The 19,425-nt window shown below is 44.1% G+C and overlaps 1 protein-coding gene across 8 annotated transcripts in view; it reads left to right on the forward strand.

Moving 5' to 3' along the window:
- Window positions 1-19,425, forward strand: part of LOC126299447 (organic cation transporter protein) — a 336,588-nt gene that overhangs the window by 134,592 nt on the left and 182,571 nt on the right. Inside the window, exon 1 of one of the 8 annotated variants that reach the window (XM_049991356.1) lies at window positions 8,300-8,386. The exons of the other annotated variants lie outside the window; for them this stretch is intronic. Within the exon in view, the coding sequence (XP_049847313.1) occupies window positions 8,357-8,386 (30 nt within the window). The 5' untranslated portion in view covers window positions 8,300-8,356. Of the gene's footprint in view, window positions 1-8,299; window positions 8,387-19,425 lie in introns of those variants that run through there. 8 annotated transcript variants of the gene reach the window in all.

Consider the following 19,425-nt stretch of genomic DNA (forward strand, 5'->3'; position numbering starts at 1 on the left):
CATGTTGCGCATCATAAGGGAGGAAAGGTGGCTCCGAACTGAGTATGTGCAGTGAGAGATTGTCCTCCAAAAGATGCCACTGCATACATAAATTAAAGACACTTGAAAAATATAGTCGGTCCACGCAATAGTAATAAAAAAAAGGTTATTGACTTCTGGTCACTACCACAAAGGCACCAGACTCATCGCCAGTTGATGTCTGTTGAATCGTAGACGAGGTGGCAAGTAAACACAAGCAGGTGAAAGAAGGTGAAAATAAAGCGACTCCTATTTAGGCTTAGGTGCCAACACTCAATAGTTTTCGAGAAAATGACTATCAGACTTTCGATGCGACTTTATCAGACCACTCGCACATCGTAAACCAGGGGTGTTGGTAGGGCAGCGGCTAACAGCACATTTTACAAATTTCGCGCCCCATGTTCAAATTCAATTTTGTGTATCGTTTTTGTTTTCTTGTCGTGGAAGTGCGTCACATCAATGTTCTTTGCGGCATCGTAAAATACAATGGAATTATTGACGAAAGAAATAAGTATTTCAAATCTTACTAAAATAGACTGTATTTTTCACAAATGTTATATAATCTTATATAATTATCAGCAGTTGAAAATTAAAAATATAAAAGTCGTAGTACTCCGCTTTTTTCTCTGTATTTTAGTTTTATGCTGCAACAGAATCAATGCATTCATAGACACATTCAGTGCACACACATAAATTCAGAGCACCACGAATAACTTGCGAAGGCACATATATCACAGTCATATTTTTTGTGTGAATATCATTAAGAATACAACCTCGCGATTGGCGATGATTTCGCGGCAATCCACGCATATCGAAGCATTTTCTCGGAAACTGGAGCTTGGAACTGATTATGGATGAAGATGTGTATTTTAATTGTGTCGCTTCTACTTGTGATAACCCTTTGCTGTACGACGAAACTAGGCGCTCAGTCCGGAACCGCGCGACTGCTACGGTCGCAGATTCGAATCCTGCCTCGGGCATGGATGTGTGTGATGTCCTTAGGTAGTTAGGTTTAAGTAGTTGTAAGTTCTAGGGGACTGATGACCACAGATGTTAAGTCCCATAGCCCTCAGAGCCATTTGAACCATTTTGTACGATGAAAATAGGGCAGTTTGGTAATCTGCGAATGTAATTCTCCTCATGTCAGTAGAAGTATACGACGCAGGGTTCACATAACGGCATAAACTTTAGCAGAATTACTTTTAATGAATATGTAGGTATTCCGATTTCGTCATGCAGTACAACGTACAATGAGGGATCGTTTTGCCCTCCCTACGAATCAATCATGTACAGAAACGCTCGCAAAACTTTATCAAGAAACTCATGATAGATTTCTTTTGTGAGCCTTCCAGATTTTGTAGCTGTCGCGTGCAATTAATGATGTCGTTCCATAAATTGTTTGCCGCGCGGGGTGGTCGCGCGGTCTTCCGCGCCTTACCACGGTTCGCGCGGTCCCCCGTCGGAGGTTCGGCGCAGTGGTCAGCACACTGGACTCGCATTCAAGAAGACGACGGTTCAAACCCGCTCCCGGCCTTCCTGATTTACGTTTTCCGTGATTTCCCTAAATCACTTCAGGCAAATGGCGGGATGGTTGCTTCGAAAGGGCACGGCCGATTTCCTTCCCTAATCCGAGCTTATGCTCCGTCTCTAATGACCACGTTGTCGACGGGACGTGAAACACCAGTCTCCTCCGAGTCATCTCTCAGGTGTAGGTGAGTGTGTTGTCCTTAGCGTAAGTTAGTTTAAGTTAGCCTAGGGACCGATGACCTCAGCAGAGTGGTTCCATAGGAACTTACCGCAAATGCCCATTAATTGTTTACGTCTTGATGGATTACAGGACCAAATTTTTCACTATCTCTTGAAGACAAACGAAAACTGTTGGTAGCAGTTTTCTTGAAGGCGTTAATCAGTGTCAATTGTGATGATAAAATCTATTTATTTGAAATCTACACTTCTTTTGCCGTTAATTTCAATGTATTTCACCATGTCATAAACCACACTGATGTCACATACTTTTCAACAATAACTTTAAAAATATCTAGGTTCGGATTTGAACACGGAGCACAAAATTTCGAAACTGTGCTCTTAGCCATTGCGCTACCAACGCACTTACTACGAGGGTAATCACAAAAGTAAGGTCTCCTATTTTTTTATTAGTACATAGACTTGTTTATTTCTACAATGCTTTACATCAGTTTACAGCGTGAACATTTAACTATTTTTCGACGTAATCACCATTCTCGTCGATGCATTTTTGTAGATGCTGTGGCAGTTTTTGTATGCCCATGTCATACCAGCTCGCCGCCATGCTGCTGAGAAAGTTATGAACCTCTTCTTTCACCACGTCGTCGGAGTTGAATCGCTGGGACCGCAAGTAACGCTGACAGTTACTGTGAGACTCTGAAAAAACTCAAACGGGCAATTCAGAACCGGAGAAGAGGAATGTTGAGCAAGGGCGTACACATTCTCCATGACAACACCCTCCCACACATCGCTCGGCAAACCGTTGCTCTCCTGCAACAGTTTCAGTGGAACATAATCACCCACCCACCCTATAGTCATGACTTGGCGCCCAGTGACTATCACCTGTTGTTCCCTAGGTTAAAAGAACATTTGGCCGGAAAGAAATAAACAGGTAGATGTACTTATAAAAAAATAGGAGTCCTTACTTTTGCGATTACCCTCGTATTATGCTGCCACGAGTAGCATCCGAGTAGCCTCACGAAGTCACATCGAAACTCTGACAGTCATTTCCTCGGGAGCTATTGTGTTTTGGCACTTAAGCCAAAATAGGCGTGCCTTTATTTTCATCGTTTTATCTCCCTACCAAGTTCCAATTGTATCAGAGAGCGACGTATGGCAGCAACCCCTTGTAACAGCATCGCACTATGTTGATGTGCTATTCCTCCATGCAGTAGTGCACAATAATGTTCAAAAGTCTATAGATACACCTGCTCTTGTCCGAGCCCTGGTTTGTGCCTGCTCGTGCTGGCCAATCAGAGCTACGTGCAGTGAGGTCATGTCACTCTCGCGTCCTTTGGTGGCGTGTATGCGTGTGAGCGTCATGTTTTTAAGTGTATCTGATAAGTGTAAGTGACAGTAATGGGTGTGTGTAGTGTGGTGTCATGTTTGTGTTGAATAATGACAGATGGGAGATGGTGAAACCCGGTGCCGGTGCGTAGTCTACTTCTCCGAATCGTACCAAAGGGCCGAGCTTAATGCCCCCGTCCGACAGACAGATCACTATCAACAATGTCACATGCTGTCATTTCATGAGACACTGCGACCGGAATTTAGTTCAGGACACTGGCACAAAGTCTCGTGATCAAGAAGTTTACGCCACCACCCCTCCTCCCGTTTGTCGTTAAGGCAAAGGGAAAGCAACAAACAGCCCGTGGCGTGCCCAGGTCCTCACCCATATAAGTACTGGCCACACGGAACGTTGCTTAACTTCGGTGACCTGACGAGAACCGGTGTATTCAACGAAGCAAGGCCACTGGCTGCTTGATACAGAGTAACTGGAATCAGTTTAGCTAAGGTCGAAGAGGGATCAATTTTTGTGGGAGTAAAATAAATTCTAATGTAGTACTTTAATTACATTCCTGCTGGTCATTCAACTAACCCGGTTATTTGCAATTCACAGGAAATGCTACACACTAGGGCATTGTTCACAATTAATAAATATGCACACAAACTAGCTTTCCAAACCGCGTACATGACAGCTTGTTCACTGGATGGAAGGTATGCAATGTAGGGCTAACAAACTGATCACCACAGTATTTATTATAATATGTTCGCATCCAGAAATATAAAAAATAGCATCGACTGTAGTGACTGCTATGCAGTCGAATGCCTAGCATTGATTTGCAAATTAGACAAATTATAAGTATTAGAGAGGAGGATTATGAGGAATATTTAAGGATTCATAAGAGGAATAGAAGCCAAGAAATTAAAAAGTTATGATGAAACGGTATGAAACAGAAATAACAGAAGCAATAATGAAAAAAAATTCCACAACATAAAACTAGAAGCAACAGAACTCAATATTTCCACAAGAAAAGATTTAAAATCAGAAGCCTTTCGATGTGAAAGTGGCAAGAGAAAACGTGTGAAGTAGGCTGAGGAAATAAAAAAAAGGGACAATGAGAAAAATGGAAAGAATATTGAAAGAGAAGAATACTGTAAACGAAAAAGAACTGCAACTCCGCAAGCCACCATACGTACGATGCGTGATGGAGGGTACCCTGTACCATTACATGTTTCCTTTCCTGTTCCACTCTCTAGTGAGGGGAGAACGATTGTCTATATGCTTCCATACTAGCCGTAATTTCTCTTTTCTTATCTTCGTGGTCCTTGCGTGAAATGTACGTTGGCAGCAGTAGAATAAATTACAGTGAAATGAATACGCTTAGCTGCATACAGGCGTTGATATCAGTCAACGGGACAGTTGAAAATGTATGTCCCAACCGGGATTCGAACCCGGGATCTCCTGCTTACCTGGCAGACGCTCTATCTATCTCAGCCACTGGGGACAGAGAGGATCGGGCGACTGCAGGCACTTATCTCTAACACGCCTCCCATGAGACCCACCTTCACAACTTAGTTGTCCCGCACTATATTCATAGTGGCCCTGCCCTTTATACTCATTACTCGCGGCGTTACTGCCGATTCCCGGAAGAGCTCGAGCACTGTTTGAGCATCCGCACCGAAGAAGATGGTCTAATGGCCGGTGAGCCTTAATTATATATATGTGAAGATGGTATCTGTTCTTTCGGACATGAAATATACCATCTTCATACATACCATCTTCAGATATATAGCAGTAGAATAGTTCTGCAGGCAGCTTCAAATGGCGGTTCTCTAAAGACTCTCAATAGTTTTCCTAAAGAAGAAAGTCGCATTCTCTCCAGGGATTCCCATTTGAGTTCCCGAAGCATTTCTGTAATATCTGCGCGTTGAACGAACCAACTGGTAACAAATCTAGCAGCCCGTCTGTCAATTGCTTCGATGTCTCCCTTTAATCCGACCTGGTGCGGACCCCAAACACTCGAGCAGTACTGAAGAACCGGTCCCACTAGCGTCCTATATGCGGTCTACTACACACATGTAACACACTTTCCTAAAACGCTCCCAATAAACGGATGCGTAACATTCGCCTTCCCTACTACAATCCTTACCTGCTCGTTCCATTTCATGCCTCTATGCAACGTTACGCCTAGATATTTAATCGATGTGACTCTGTCCAGTAGCACACTACTAATGCTGTATTCGAACATTTTTGGTTTGTTTTTCCTCCTTATATTCATTAACTTACATTTTTCTACATTTAGAGCTAATTGCCACTCATCATACCAACTTGAAATATTGTCTAAGTCTTTCTGTATCATCCTACAGTCACTAAATGTCGACACCGTTCTGTACACCAGAGCATCATCAGCAAACAGCCGCATATTGCTGCTCACCCCGTCCGCTAGGTAGTTTGTGTGTAGAGAAAATACAGCAGTCCTATCACACTTCCCTGCAGCACTCCTGACGATCCCCTTATAACTGATGAACTCTCTCCGTCGACGACAGCGTACTGGGTTCAGGTACTTAATAGGTCATCGAGCCATACACATATTTGGGAACCTATTCCGTATGCTCGTTCATTCGTTAACAGTCTGCAGGGAAATCTAGGAATATGAAATCTGCCTGTACCATGCTGTGACTAAATAATAATAATAATAATACACTACTGGCCATTAAAATTGCTACACCACGAAGATGACATGCTACAGACGCGAAATTTAACCGACAAAAAGAAGATGTTGTGATATGCAAATGATTAGCTTTTCAGAGCATTCACACAAGGTTGCCGCCGGTGGCGACATCTACAACGTGCTGACATGTGGAAAGCTTCCAACCGATTTCTCATACACAAACAGCAGTTGACCGGCGTTGCCTGGTGAAACATTCTTGTGATGCCTCGTGTAAGGAGGAGAAATGCGTACTATCACGTTTCCGACTTTGATAAAGGTTGGAATGTAGCCTATCGCGATTGCGGTTCATCGTATCGCGGCATTGCTGCTTGCTTTGGTCGAGATCCAATGAGTGTTAGCAGAATATGGAATCGGTGGGTTCAGGAGGGTAATACGGAACGCCGTGCTAGATCCAAACGACCTCGTATCACTAGCAGTCGAGATGACAGGCATCTTATCCGCATGGCTGAAACGGATCGCGCAGCCACGCCTCGATCCCAGAGTCAACAGATGTGGACGTTGGCAAAACAACAACCGTCTGCACGAACAGTTCGACGACGTTTGCAGCAGCATGGTCTATCAGCTCGGAGACCATCGGAGCGGTTACCTTTGACACTACATCACAGACAGGAGCGCGTGCGATGGTGTACTCAATGGCGAACGTGGGTACACGAATGGCAAAACCTCATTTTTTCGGATGAATCCAGGTTCTGTTTATAGCATCATGATGGTCGCATCCGTGTTTGGCGACATCGCAGTGAACGCACATTGGAAGTGAGTATTTGTCGTCGTCATACTGGCGTATCACCCGACGTGATCGTATGGGGTGCCATTGGTTACACGTCTCGGTCACCTCTTGTTCGGATTGATGGCACTTTGAACAGTGGACGTTACATTTCAGATGTGTTACGACCCGTGGCTCTACCCTTCATTCGATCCCTGCGAAACCCTACATTTCAGGAGGATAATGCACGACCGCATGTTGCAGGTCCTGTACCGGCCTTTCTGGATACAGAAAATGTTCGACTGCTGACCTGTCCAGCACATTCTCCAGATCTCTCACCAATTGAAAAGTCTGGTCAATGTTGGCCGAGCAGCTGGCTCGTCACAATAGGTCAGTCACTACTCTTGATGAACTGTGGTATCGTGTTGGAGCTGCATCGGCAGCTGTACCTGTACACGCCATCCAAGGTCTGTTTGACTCAATGCCCAGGCGTGTCAAGGCCGTTATTACGGCCAGAGGTGGTTGTTCTGGGTACTGATTTCTCAGGATCTGTGCACCCAAATTGCGTGAAAATGTAATCACATGTCAGTTCTAGTATAATATATTTGTCCAATGAATACCCGTTTATAATCTGCATTTGTTCTTGGTGTAGCAATTTTAATGACGAGCAGTGTAATTTGCAATCTGCCTGTACCTGCCTGCAACCAAATAATAGTAATATAATAACAATATTTATTCGTATTTTGATCATTTCCAATCGTTTTATCACCTCTAGAATATATCACTAGGCTTATATTAACAATTTGGTGGTACCTGACTGCATTAAAACAATCAAAACTTGTCCGCAGCTCGTGGTCGTGCGGTAGCGTTCTCGCTTCCCGCGCCCGGGTTTCCGGGTTAGATTCCCGGCGGGGTCAGGGATTTTCTCTGCCTCGTGATGACTGGGTGTTGTGTAAAGTCCTTAGGTTAGTTAGGTTTAAGTAGTTCTAAGTTCTAGGGGACTGATGACCATAGATGTTAAGTCTCATAGTGCTCAGAACCGTTTGAACCAATCAAAACAAAGAAGCAGCAGCAGAAATGTTCTTTATATGAAAGCAGCAGTAGATACATCATACATATTTTTAACGAAGTAACAGACCTGTGTCGAATTCAATAGTTCATGTATTCTTTAAAGCTATAGAAACTATCAGATATTAACTTCTTTCTGAACTCGTTCTTTAAAAAAATCCAATATTCTATCTCCTTTATTTCTGCAGGCAATCCAGTGAACATCGTTTCAGATTGATGACATACTTTCCTTTCATATATTCTTTTAAAATGTTGTTGTGCTCCGGGAGTCAACAAAGAGGTCATACAGAACTTAGCTCACCGATCCCTAAAGACAGCGAAGTAGATGTTGGAAGAAATGGCGCAGTCATTAAGACCCTGAATTCCCATTTGGTTGGAGCGACGTTTAAGGCTGCACTCTCTATCCAGGTGGTAGATTTGTGTCGTTTCTACAAATCACTCGAGGCGATTGTTGCAATGATCTTTCAGAGAGGCCTGAGCCCCTCGCCCACACCCACATCCATGCCAACTTGTTCTAGCTGTCTAACGAGGTCATCTCGATGTAGTTTCCCTCATTTTTAGTCTCGAATTTGGTTGACATCAGAGAAGAAAGAAAGCGAGGAAGCGAGACCTCCTCCAATTGTGTTTGGTCAGCTACTTAGGCCGCGATCTGGGCCAGCAGTGCGATTATCTAGAGGCAGGTAAGGTTTCCCGTGACCGGCGTTGATAAGGCCGGCCGACGTGACGTATGAGCAGATGCTAGGCCTCCAGCGTTGGCGTTCAGTAGTGACCGAGCAGTGGCCCAGGGAGGGTGACACACGCGGCCGCCATGGATATCTCGCCGGACACCCGGATTCTCGTAAGTGGCTGTTCTGCACTTATGAACCCATTTTGCTCCCAGACAGAACGAACAGATTACTAATTTAACGATAACAGCTATTACGAACGTTGTCGATTTGAGATAAGTGACTGTAGGCCGGCCGCTGTGGCCGAGCGGTTCTAGGAACTTCAGTCCGGAACCGCGTTGCTGCTACAGTCGCAGGTTCGAATCATGCCTCGGGCATGGATGTGTGTGATGTACTTAGGTTAGTCCCATACTGCTTAGAGCCTTCTCTCTCTCTCTCTCTCTCTTTTTTTTTTTTTTTTTTTACTGTATGGGGCACTTGTGTCAAAAACAAAACAGTAGTTTGACCAAACTGTACAACAGGTTTATCCTGCAAAACTTCCAAAAACTGTTGCCTAAAAACAACTATTTACCTCTCTTTCTCTCACTGTCAGTCTCTCTCTCTCTCTCATCGCATCCCACCCCTTACTTCTTAAGCACCAAAGCACAAGTAACATAAAATAAAATTCCGTGAATTTTTCTTAAATTATCAGCCAGGAACATTTCAAATTTAAATAGCCTTATCACACCAGTATCTCAAATTTTTGAAGTTTTATTCATAACATATTCAGTTCTGTACTGAATGCAGATTTGCCCTCACTCTATGTTAGTAGAATTCTAATAACTGTTCAGGTACTTTTTTGTCCAGAAAATTTAATACTCCTCATATGTATATACTTAAAGTAAATACTCACACGACGTTTTCCGTAAGGCAATAATTCAATATTCATGTTAAAATAATGTTGGTTCAGTATTTTTCCCCTCATGCTGTTTATTTTCTTTGTATAACAACCAAAGAAGTATTTTTGAGCTCATACTATGCTTCAGCTGTACAGCACATGCTTACCAGTTTCTTACGACATGCACTGTTTTGCAAGACAAGACAACAAATATTCAATGAAAGGCAAGGGTGATGTAGCTGGCAGTGGAATTTTAGTACTAATGGCGTATAAACTGCCGTACCGGTGCCTTTGATTATTAGAAGTAAAATCAAATTTTTATGTTGAAAATAATGAAATCTGCAAGTTTCAATGCGAGAGCGTAGGAATCATCGTAGCGCTAACTTCAGAATATCTAACTCCAATACATCGCCAAGCAATATCAAAATGGTTCAAATGGCTCTAGCACTATGGGACTTAACATCTGGGGTCATCAGTCCCCTAGAACTTAGAACTACTTAAACCTAACTAACCTAAGGACATCACACACATCCATGTCCGAGGCAGGATGCGAACCTGCGACCGTAGCAGTCGCGCGGTTCCGGACTGAAGCGCGTAGAACCGCTCTGCCACTGCGGCCGGCGCAAGCAATATCCATTGTAACCACACAAACGCACGTAACCAGTCTTAAAGTATGTAATTTGTTTTATCAAAAAGAACATTTTGAAGCACATATTATTTGCACTTAAAAGGTCTCTTTCGGTATTCTCATTGACGTTATTTCAACCGACTCTTGTTGCTTCCTATTTTGACAAACCTCGAAGATTTCGTTTTGAATTTATCTCACGAAGCATCTAATACTTCCTTTTTAGAGTCTTCTGTACGCTTAATATCTCGTTTTATTTTTGTAGTAATATCTCGTTTTATTTTTGTAGTACCATTGTAGTAACATAGTCATGGCGCTCTTCAGTATGATTGATAGTTTGTCAAAGGCTAGTGCGATATATGACATACAGAGTCTGGCAACGATAGAAAATATATTTTCAGACGATCATCAAGGTATAAATGTAATTTTTTTCACACCGTGTTTTCATTAACGTTACTATTTATCTGAATGTTTGTCAGGTAAACTGTAGTTAGCACTTGTATATATCACGTAATTTCGTCAGTCCAATTGCTAGTAATCATGCCTGAAGACACAATTTATCGATTTCTAGTTAGAAGACACACATCATCATGCAGAAGTAATGATTCTGATAATGAAAAGAAATGCAAAAATGCCTCTCTTAATATCAGAAACGTAAATTTTCAGCGATATACATACTGCTAAATAATACTGCAGATTCAATTTTGTCGGTATTCATTGCCACCCATGGCTGCACCTCTTTTCTACTCGGACTGGATGGTAGAGACTCACGCTTATTTCATATGACTTTCATCGGACATTTATACTTTCAGTACCCAGCAAAGTGAACTGTGATAAGTAGCAATGACACGAACTTCAAAACAGGTAATTTGACTAGATCCAGGAAGTTCTACAGATTTGACGCAGAATGCCGTACAGCTTGAAAATATACTTCATCGGGGCTTCAGGCACTTCCATAAATATTACGTCCTTTGCATTAGTTTCATTTAGCCTTTTTAATTTATAATTTAGGCAAAAACAAAACGTATTATTTACAAAGTTACTACTGCAAATATTATATAAATATTTTGAAGTATATCTGACACAGTCACATATCATGACTCATTTCTTAAACAATTCCTTCATTATAAATAAGAAAATTGTTTTTATGCAGGGAAGCCTTGCGTAGATATCTCATTCATAAAACATGCGGAACAATCGCTCCCATGCTGTAGAATTTTACAGCCATGCCTGACAGTGAAAAATACCATCCACATCACACTTTACAACGCGTCTACACGACATTTTTTTATCGCTCCCACTTTACAGACCTATTCGGAGGCGATGAATGCCTGACTGAATCCTTCTTCTCAGTACCAACCGTAGCGAGAATGGTAGTTTCTACATTTCACTACTGGCAACGTCGTACAGGCAACGTCGTATTCGAGGCGATTTGCCGGCTAGTTGGGGAGGATGCGTCAGGTGAATTACTGCATCTTCTGATAACTGTACTAAGTGACTGTAAGATGTGATGACTAGTTGTGTTGTTATTTGTAGTTATGGTAATGAATTGAACGGACAGCGTGAACTTCGATGCTGTCGGACACAAGGCCGGCTGCCCTGGCACCAAAGGCAGTGAAGGTTGGGGTTGGGGTGGAGGGGGGAGAGCGAGGGGGGGGGGGGGCTTCTCCAACTAACGAATGGACCACCATCAACAACACTTCTCCAAGATACGCTGCTCAGTGGTTTGACGTTTAATTTGGAAAACTGACGCACAGTGTTGCGGTTGTCAGCTGTAAGGCATCTCGTTTGCACCCTTGCCAGCTAAATGATTAAGACGAAAATTTCTTTCACCACCAGGAGACGAACTGACTTTCATCAGTTCAAGCGTCAACGTGGTAGGGTAAATGTTTGCTAAAAGCTACAAGTTATTAATTTAAATGTGACAAATATCTATGGTTTTGTAAATGTATTGAGGTATAACAGCCCTTAACGCATCCTTGTCATTTTCACTTTCCCTGTTTCCCTTCCATTTCCTTATTTCTGTTCCTCGTTAAGGAGTTAGATGTGTACAAGAGAAGGTGGGCTACATGTACAAGACTTCGTCTGGAATTGGATTGGTTAATCTGCATATACAGGTTGGTCCATTGATAGTGACCGGGCCAAATACCTCACAAAGTAAGCGTCAAACGAAAATACTACAAAGAACGAAACTTTTCTAGCTTGAAGGGGGAAACCAGATGGCGCTATGGTTGGCCGCTAGATGGCGCTGCCATAGGTCAAACGGATATCAACTGCGTTTTTTTAAAATAGGAACTCCCATTTTATTACATATTCGTGTAGTACGTAAAGAAATATAAATGTTTTAGTTGGACCACTTCTTTCGCTTTGTGATAGATGGGGCTGTAATAGTCACAAACGTATAAGTACGTGATATCACGTAACATACCGCCAGTGCGGACGGTATTTACTTCGTGATACATTACCTGTGTTAAATGGACCGTTTACCAGTTGCGCAAAAAGGCGATATCGTATTGGTGTATGGCTATTGTGATAAAAATGCCCAACGGACGTGTGCTATGTATGCTGCTTGGTATCCTGGACGACATCATCCAAGTGTCCGGACCGTTCGCTGGATAGTTACGTTATTTAAGGAAACAGGAAGTGTTAAGCCAAATGTGAAACGTCAACCACGACCTGCAACAAATGATGATGCCCAAGTAGGTGTTTTAGCTGCTGTCGTGGCTAATCCGCACATCAGTAGCAGACAAATTGCGCGAGAATCGAGAATCTCAAAAACGTTGGTGTTGAGAATGCTACATCAACATCGATTGCACCCGTACCATATTTCTATGCACCAGGAATTGCAGGGCGACGACTTTGAACGTCGTGTACAGTTCTGCCACTGAGCACAAGAGAAATTACGGGACGATGGAGGGTTTTTTGGACGCGTTCTATTTAGCGACAAAGCATCATTCACCAACAGCGGTAACGTAAATCGCCATAATTTGCACTATTGGCAACGGAAAATCTACGCGCCGCGCCGCGCTCTCAGGTCGTGCTGCGCGGCTCCAGTATAACCACAGCCTACGAAAGTCATTCACTAACAGTCGACTGAAACCAAATTTTGCTGTAGCTATTCTTCTTTTGATATTCATGCTGCAGCTCTTGTCTTCTTTAATTAAGGTCCATAAACAACAAAATGTATCAACTTCTTGCCTTTCATTTCTTTCTGCTTCGATTTCAAATGCCCTTCTCATTTTTACTTTACTTGCTGTAATGGTTCAAATGGTTCAAATGGCTCTGAGCACTATGGGACTTAACATCTATGGTCATCAGTCCCCTAGAACTTAGAACTACTTAAACCTAACTAACCTAAGGACATCACACAACACCCAGCCATCACGAGGCAGAGAAAATCCCAGACCCCGCCGGGAATCGAACCCGGGAACCTGGGCGTGGGAAGCGAGAACGCTACCGCACGACCACGAAATGCGGGCACTTGCTGTAATTATGGCTTTTTGAGTATTTAGTGTAAGTTCAGACTTTTCGTGATTGTTGCTAATTTTAGAAAGCACTTTTTGCATATATTTTCACCATTAGCAGTTAAGTCAATATTATCCTCAAATCTTATGGAGTCTGTGGGAATTCCATTCGCTTTGACTCCAGGTGTTCTTCCTTTGAAGATCTTCATAGGGTTTTCGATTAAAAGAGTTAAAAATTTGTGATGATAATGTGCATCCTTGACTTACTCATTTTCAAATTTTGGTTTTGTGCAGCTCTCCTTTACTCTCTATCCTCACACGTTGCTTTTCACATATGTTAAATATTATTCTGTCTATCCATTCTAAGTGTGTATCTTTCAAGATCTTGAAGTATTTGTCCAAACCAATGAAGTCAAAAGCATTTTCTAGATAAGTAATGCCTGTGTACAGGGGTTGGGCAAAAATATGGAAACATCAAAAACACGACTCATTACCATGCCTAATACGCTGTAGGAAACCCATTGGAATTCAGAATAGCTTCCAGTCGTCTCGTAATGGATAAAGACAGGTTCTGAATAGGTTACAAATAATTTTATACAATTCTTCGTGCATAACAGTCGCAAGTTCAGATAACAATGATGGAGGTGGATGGCGATCTTTCCAAAGTAGACCACAAAGACTCAATAATACTGCAATCTGATGACTGCAATTTGCGGAAGGTTTGCACTTCTGTCACGTGGAACGATTCTCTTCTGTCGTCGTTTGTCCCGTACTTGCAGGATCTTTTTCCTGCCTCAGTGATGACAGAGATTTGATGTTTTACCGGATTCCTGATATTCGTGGTACACTCGTGAAACGGTCGTACTGAAAAATCCCACTTCATCGCTACCTCGGAGATGCTGTGCCCCATTGCTCGTGCGCCAACTATAACACGACGTTCAAACTCATTTAAATCTTGATAACCTGCCATTGTAGCAGCAGTAACCGATCTAACAACTGCGCCAGACAGTTGTTGTCTTGTATACGCGTTGCCGACCGCAGCGCCGTATTCTGCCTGTTTACATGTATCTGTATTTGAATACCCGTTTCTTTGGCACTTCAGTGTATAATAGGTATAGATGCCATTTTATTATGGCTGTTTCTACACTCCTGGAAATTGAAATAAGAACACCGTGAATTCATTGTCCCAGGAAGGGGAAACTTTATTGACACATTCCTGGGGTCAGATACATCACATGATCACACTGACAGAACCACAAGCACATAGACACAGGCAACAGAGCATGCACAATGTCGGCACTACTACAGTGTATATCCACCTTACGCAGCAATGCAGGTTGCTATTCTCCCATGGAGACGATCGTAGAGATGCTGGATGTAGTCCTGTGGAACGGCTTGCCATGCCATTTCCACTTGGCGCCTCAGTTGGACCAGCGTTCGTGCTGGACGTGCAGACCGCGTGAGACGACGCTTCATCCAGTCCCAAACATGCTCAATGGGGGACAGATCCGGAGATCTTGCTGGCCAGGGTAGTTGACTTACACCTTCTAGAGCACGTTGGGTGGCACGGGATACATGCGGACGTACATTGTCCTGTTGGAACAGCAAGTTCCCTTGCCGGTCTAGGAATGGTAGAACGATGGGTTCGATGACGGTTTGGATGTACCGTGCACTATTCAGTGTCCCCTTGACGATCACCAGAAGTGTACGGCCAGTGTAGGAGATCGCTCCCCACACCATGATGCCGGGTGTTGGCCCTGTGTTCCTCGGTCGTATGCAGTCCTGATTGTGGCGCTCACCTGCACGGCGCCAAACACGCATACGACCATCATTGGCACCAAGGCAGAAGCGACTCTTATCGCTGAAGACGACACGTCTCCATTCGTCCCTCCATGCACGCCTGTCGCGACACCACTGGAGGCGGGCTGCACGATGTTGGGGCGTGAGCGGAAGACGGCCTAACGGTGTGCGGGACCGTAGCCCAGCTTCATGGAGACGGTTGCGAATGGTCCTCGCCGATATCCCAGAAGCAACAGTGTCCCTAATTTGCTGGGAAGTGGCGGTGCGGTCCCCTACGGCACTGCGTAGGATCCTACGGTCTTGGCGTGCATCCGTGCGTCGCTGCGGTCCGGTCCCAGGTCGATGGGCACGTGCACCTTCCGCCGACCACTGACGACAACATCGATGTACTGTGGAGACCTCACGCCCCACGTGTTGAGCAATTCGGCGGTACGTCCACCCGGCCTCCCGCATGCCCACTATACGCCCTTGCTCAAAGTCCGTCAACTGCACATACGGTTCAAGTCCACGCTGTCGCGGCATGCTACCAGTGTTAAAGACTACGATGGAGCTCCGTATGCCACGGCAAACTGGCGGATACTGACGGCGGCGGTGCACAAATGCTGCGCAGCTAGCACCATTCGACGGCCAACACCGCGGTTCCTGGTGTGTCCGCTGTGCCGTGCGTGTGATCATTGCTTGTACAGCCCTCTCGCAGTGTTCGGAGCAAGTATGGTGGGTCTGACACACCGGTGTCAATGTGTTCTTTTTTCCATTTCCAGGAGTGTATATTCCAACACTACTCCTTAACTTCTTTACGTTATTCGTGCGATGCTGCTCTTAACGTGTTTCTTTTTACGTATTTATTCTTTTGTGTCATATCCTGACGCTAAATAAGCTGGTCACTGTGTCGAAATACGATGTGTGTGGAAACCAAGATCGATGCTACGCTGAGAAACGAAAATGTAGTAAGGAGCGAATGTTACTACTGGAAGTAACAAGAGCACAAATTCGTATCATTAAACAAATTCAGAATCATCTTAAACACTACTGACACAGTCTGATTTCTAGTTCAAAGTCCAGTGTCACAAAGCGAGGTAACTTATGTTTCAGAATCGGCATAAGACACGAACTTCTGATCCAGTCGACGGGCCGGGTATTGATTTCCTGAAGCGCACCAACTGCCGTCACCAAGTGACGCATTTGCACCGCTCCCTTGAGTTGCGGCCATTTATCTGCTACACGTACTGTATAATATCACTCCCACTCTTTGTTCTGTCTCCATGTCACTGGTGTAGCAATGTGTTCGACAACACTTGAGTGGGTTTATCGCTCTCCAGCGGAGTGTGCGCTGGTTCGAAACTTTCTAGTAGTGTTCGGTGAGTATTTGGCGAGTGTTATCAGTGACAAAGGATATTGCCTGGAATGCACAGAGAAGTTTGATAGGATCACTGTTATTCTCTGTGTACGTAAATGACGGACAGGGTGAACAGCAATCTGTGGCTGATTCCTGATGACGCTGTAGTGTACGGGAAAGTATCGCAGTTGAGTGACTATAGAAGGATTCAGGAAGACTTAGACAGAATTTCTAATTGGTGTGATGAATGGCACCTAGCTCTAAATGTAGTGTAAGTTAATGCAGATGAGTAGGAGCAACAATCCCGTACTGTTCCCCAATGCAGCATTATCAGACCGAGCGAGGTGGCGCAGAGGGTAGACACTGGACTCGCATTCGGGAGGACGACGGTTCAATCCCGCCTCCGGCCATCCTGATTTAGGTTTCCCGTGATTTCCCTAAATCACTCCAGGCAAATGCCGGGATGGTTCCTCTGAAAGGGCACGGCCGACTTCCTTCCCCATCCTTCCCTAATCCGATGAGACCGATGACCACGCTGTCTGGTCTCCTTCCCGAAAACAATCAACCAACCAACCAGCATTAGCAGTTTGCTGTTTGATACAGTCAAGTCGATTAAATATCTAAGCGAAACGTTAAGCGATAGGAAATGGAACGAGAACGTAATGGTTATAGTAGGGAATTATATTTACTGGGGGAATTATGAGGACGTGTGGTTCATCTGTAAAGGAGACCGTGTATAAAACACTAGTCCGATCCATTCTTGAGTACTGCTCGAGTGTTTGGGATCCGCACCAGGTTGGATTAAAGGAAGACATCGAAGCAATTGCGAGGCGGTCTGCTAGATTTGTTACTGGTAGGTTCTATCACCACGCAAGTATTACGTAGATGCTTCGGGAGCTCCAAGTGGAAATCCCTGGGGGAAAGGCGACGTTCTTTACGAGGAACACTACGAGAAAATTTAGAGAATCGGTATTTTAGGCAGACTGCTGAACGGTTCTGTTGTCACCAATGTGCATTTCGTATAAGGACCACGATGATAAGACAAGAAAAATTAGGGCGCGTAAGGAGCCATATACATACCTATTTTTACAATGAAAAGAATACCCTTAGCTCCATACAGGCGTTGATATAAGTCAACGGGGACAGTTGAAAATGTGTGCCCCGACCGGGACTCGAACCCGGGATCACCTGCTTACATGGCAAACGCTCTATCCATCGGAGCCATTGAGGACACAGAAGATAGTGCGACTGCAGGGACTTATCTCTGGCACGCCTCCCGTGAGACTCACATTCGTAACTTATCGTCCCGCACTAGATTCATAGTGCCCCTGCCCATCATACTCATTACTCGCGGCTTTACTGCCGATTTCCGTAAGAGTTCGGGCACTGTTTGTGCATCCGTACAGAAGAAGATGGTCAAATTTCTCACGAAATAAGCGTCAAACGAAAAAACTATAAAGAACGAAACTTGTCTAGCTTGAAGGGGAAAACCAGGTGGCGCTATGATTGGCCCGCTAGATGGCGCTGCCACAGGTCAAGCGGATGTCAACTGCGTTTTTTAAAATAGGAACCCCCATTTTTATTACATATTCGTGTAGTACGTAAAGAAATATGAATTTTTTAGTTGGGCCACTATTTTAGCTTTGTGATAGATGGAGCTGTAATAGTCACAAACATATGGCTCACAACTTTAGACAAACAGTTGGTAACAGGCAGGTTTTTCAAATTGAAATACAGAACGTAGGTACGTTTGAACATTTTATGTCGGTTGTTCCAATGTGATACCTGTACCTTTGTGAACTTATCATTTCTGAGAACGCATGCTGTACAGAGTGATTACCTGTAAATACCACATTAATGCAATAAATGCTCAAAATGATGTCCGTCAACCTCAATGCATTTGGCAATACGTGTAACGACATTCCTCTCAAAGGCGAGTAGTTCGCCTTCCGGAATGTTCGCAATGCGTTGACAATGCGGTGACGCTTGTTGTCGGTGGATCACGATAGCAAATATCCTTCAACTTTCTCCACAGAAAGAAATCCGGGGACGTCAGATCCGGTGAACTTGCGGGCCATTGTATGGTGCTTCGACGACCAATCCACCTGTCATGAAATATGCTATTCAATACCGCTTCAATCGCACGAGAGCTATGTGCCGGACATCCATCATGTTGGAAGCACATCGCCATTCTGTCATACAGTGAAACATCTTGTAGTAACATCGGTAGAACATTACGTAGGAAATGAGCATACATTACACCATCTAGATTGCCATCGATAAAATGGGGGCCAATTATCCTTCCTCCAATAATGCCGCACCATACATTAACCCACCAAGGTCGCTCATGTTCCACTTGTTGCAGCCTTCGTGGATTTTCCGTTGCCCAATAGTGCATATTATGCCGGTTTGCCTTACCGCTGTTGGTGAATGACGCTTCGGCGCTAAATAGAACGCGTGCAGAAAATCTGTCATCGTCCCGTAATTTCTCTTGTGCCCAGTGACAAAACTGTACACGACGTCAAAGTCGTCGCCATGCAATTCCTGGTGCATAGAAATATGCACTAACAACTGCACTGCTCTCTCCGCCGTCAGCCATTGCGTTGCCCGTGGTGAGAGGCAATGTCTGAAATTTGGTATTCTCGGCACACTCTTGACACTGTAGATCTCGGAATATTGATTTCCCTAACGATTTCCGAAATGGAATGTCCCATGTGCCTAGCTCCAACTATCATTCAAAGTCTGTTAATTCCCGTCGTGCTGCCATAACCACGTCGGAAACTTTTTCACATAAATCACCTGAGTACAAATGAAAGCTTCGCCAATACACTGCCCTTTTATACACTCGCATCCACAAAAAAACAGAACAACCTGAACGACTAGACAGGACGTTCATATCCACAGGACATGTACATTACTACTCTCTGTCTACCCGTCGTTTCACCATATCCCATACATTTTCGATTGGCGGCATGTCGGGTGATCCGGCGGGTCAGGGTAAAAGGCTGACATCCTGTGACACCAAGAAGGTACGTTTTCGCTCAGCAACATGTGGTCGTGCATTGTCTTGTAGAAAAATGCCATCTGGGGTGTTGTGTAAAAAGGGTATG

Source organism: Schistocerca gregaria, chromosome X (genome assembly GCF_023897955.1).
Source record: "Schistocerca gregaria isolate iqSchGreg1 chromosome X, iqSchGreg1.2, whole genome shotgun sequence".
In the NCBI taxonomy this organism is placed as follows: Eukaryota; Metazoa; Arthropoda; class Insecta; order Orthoptera; family Acrididae; genus Schistocerca; species Schistocerca gregaria.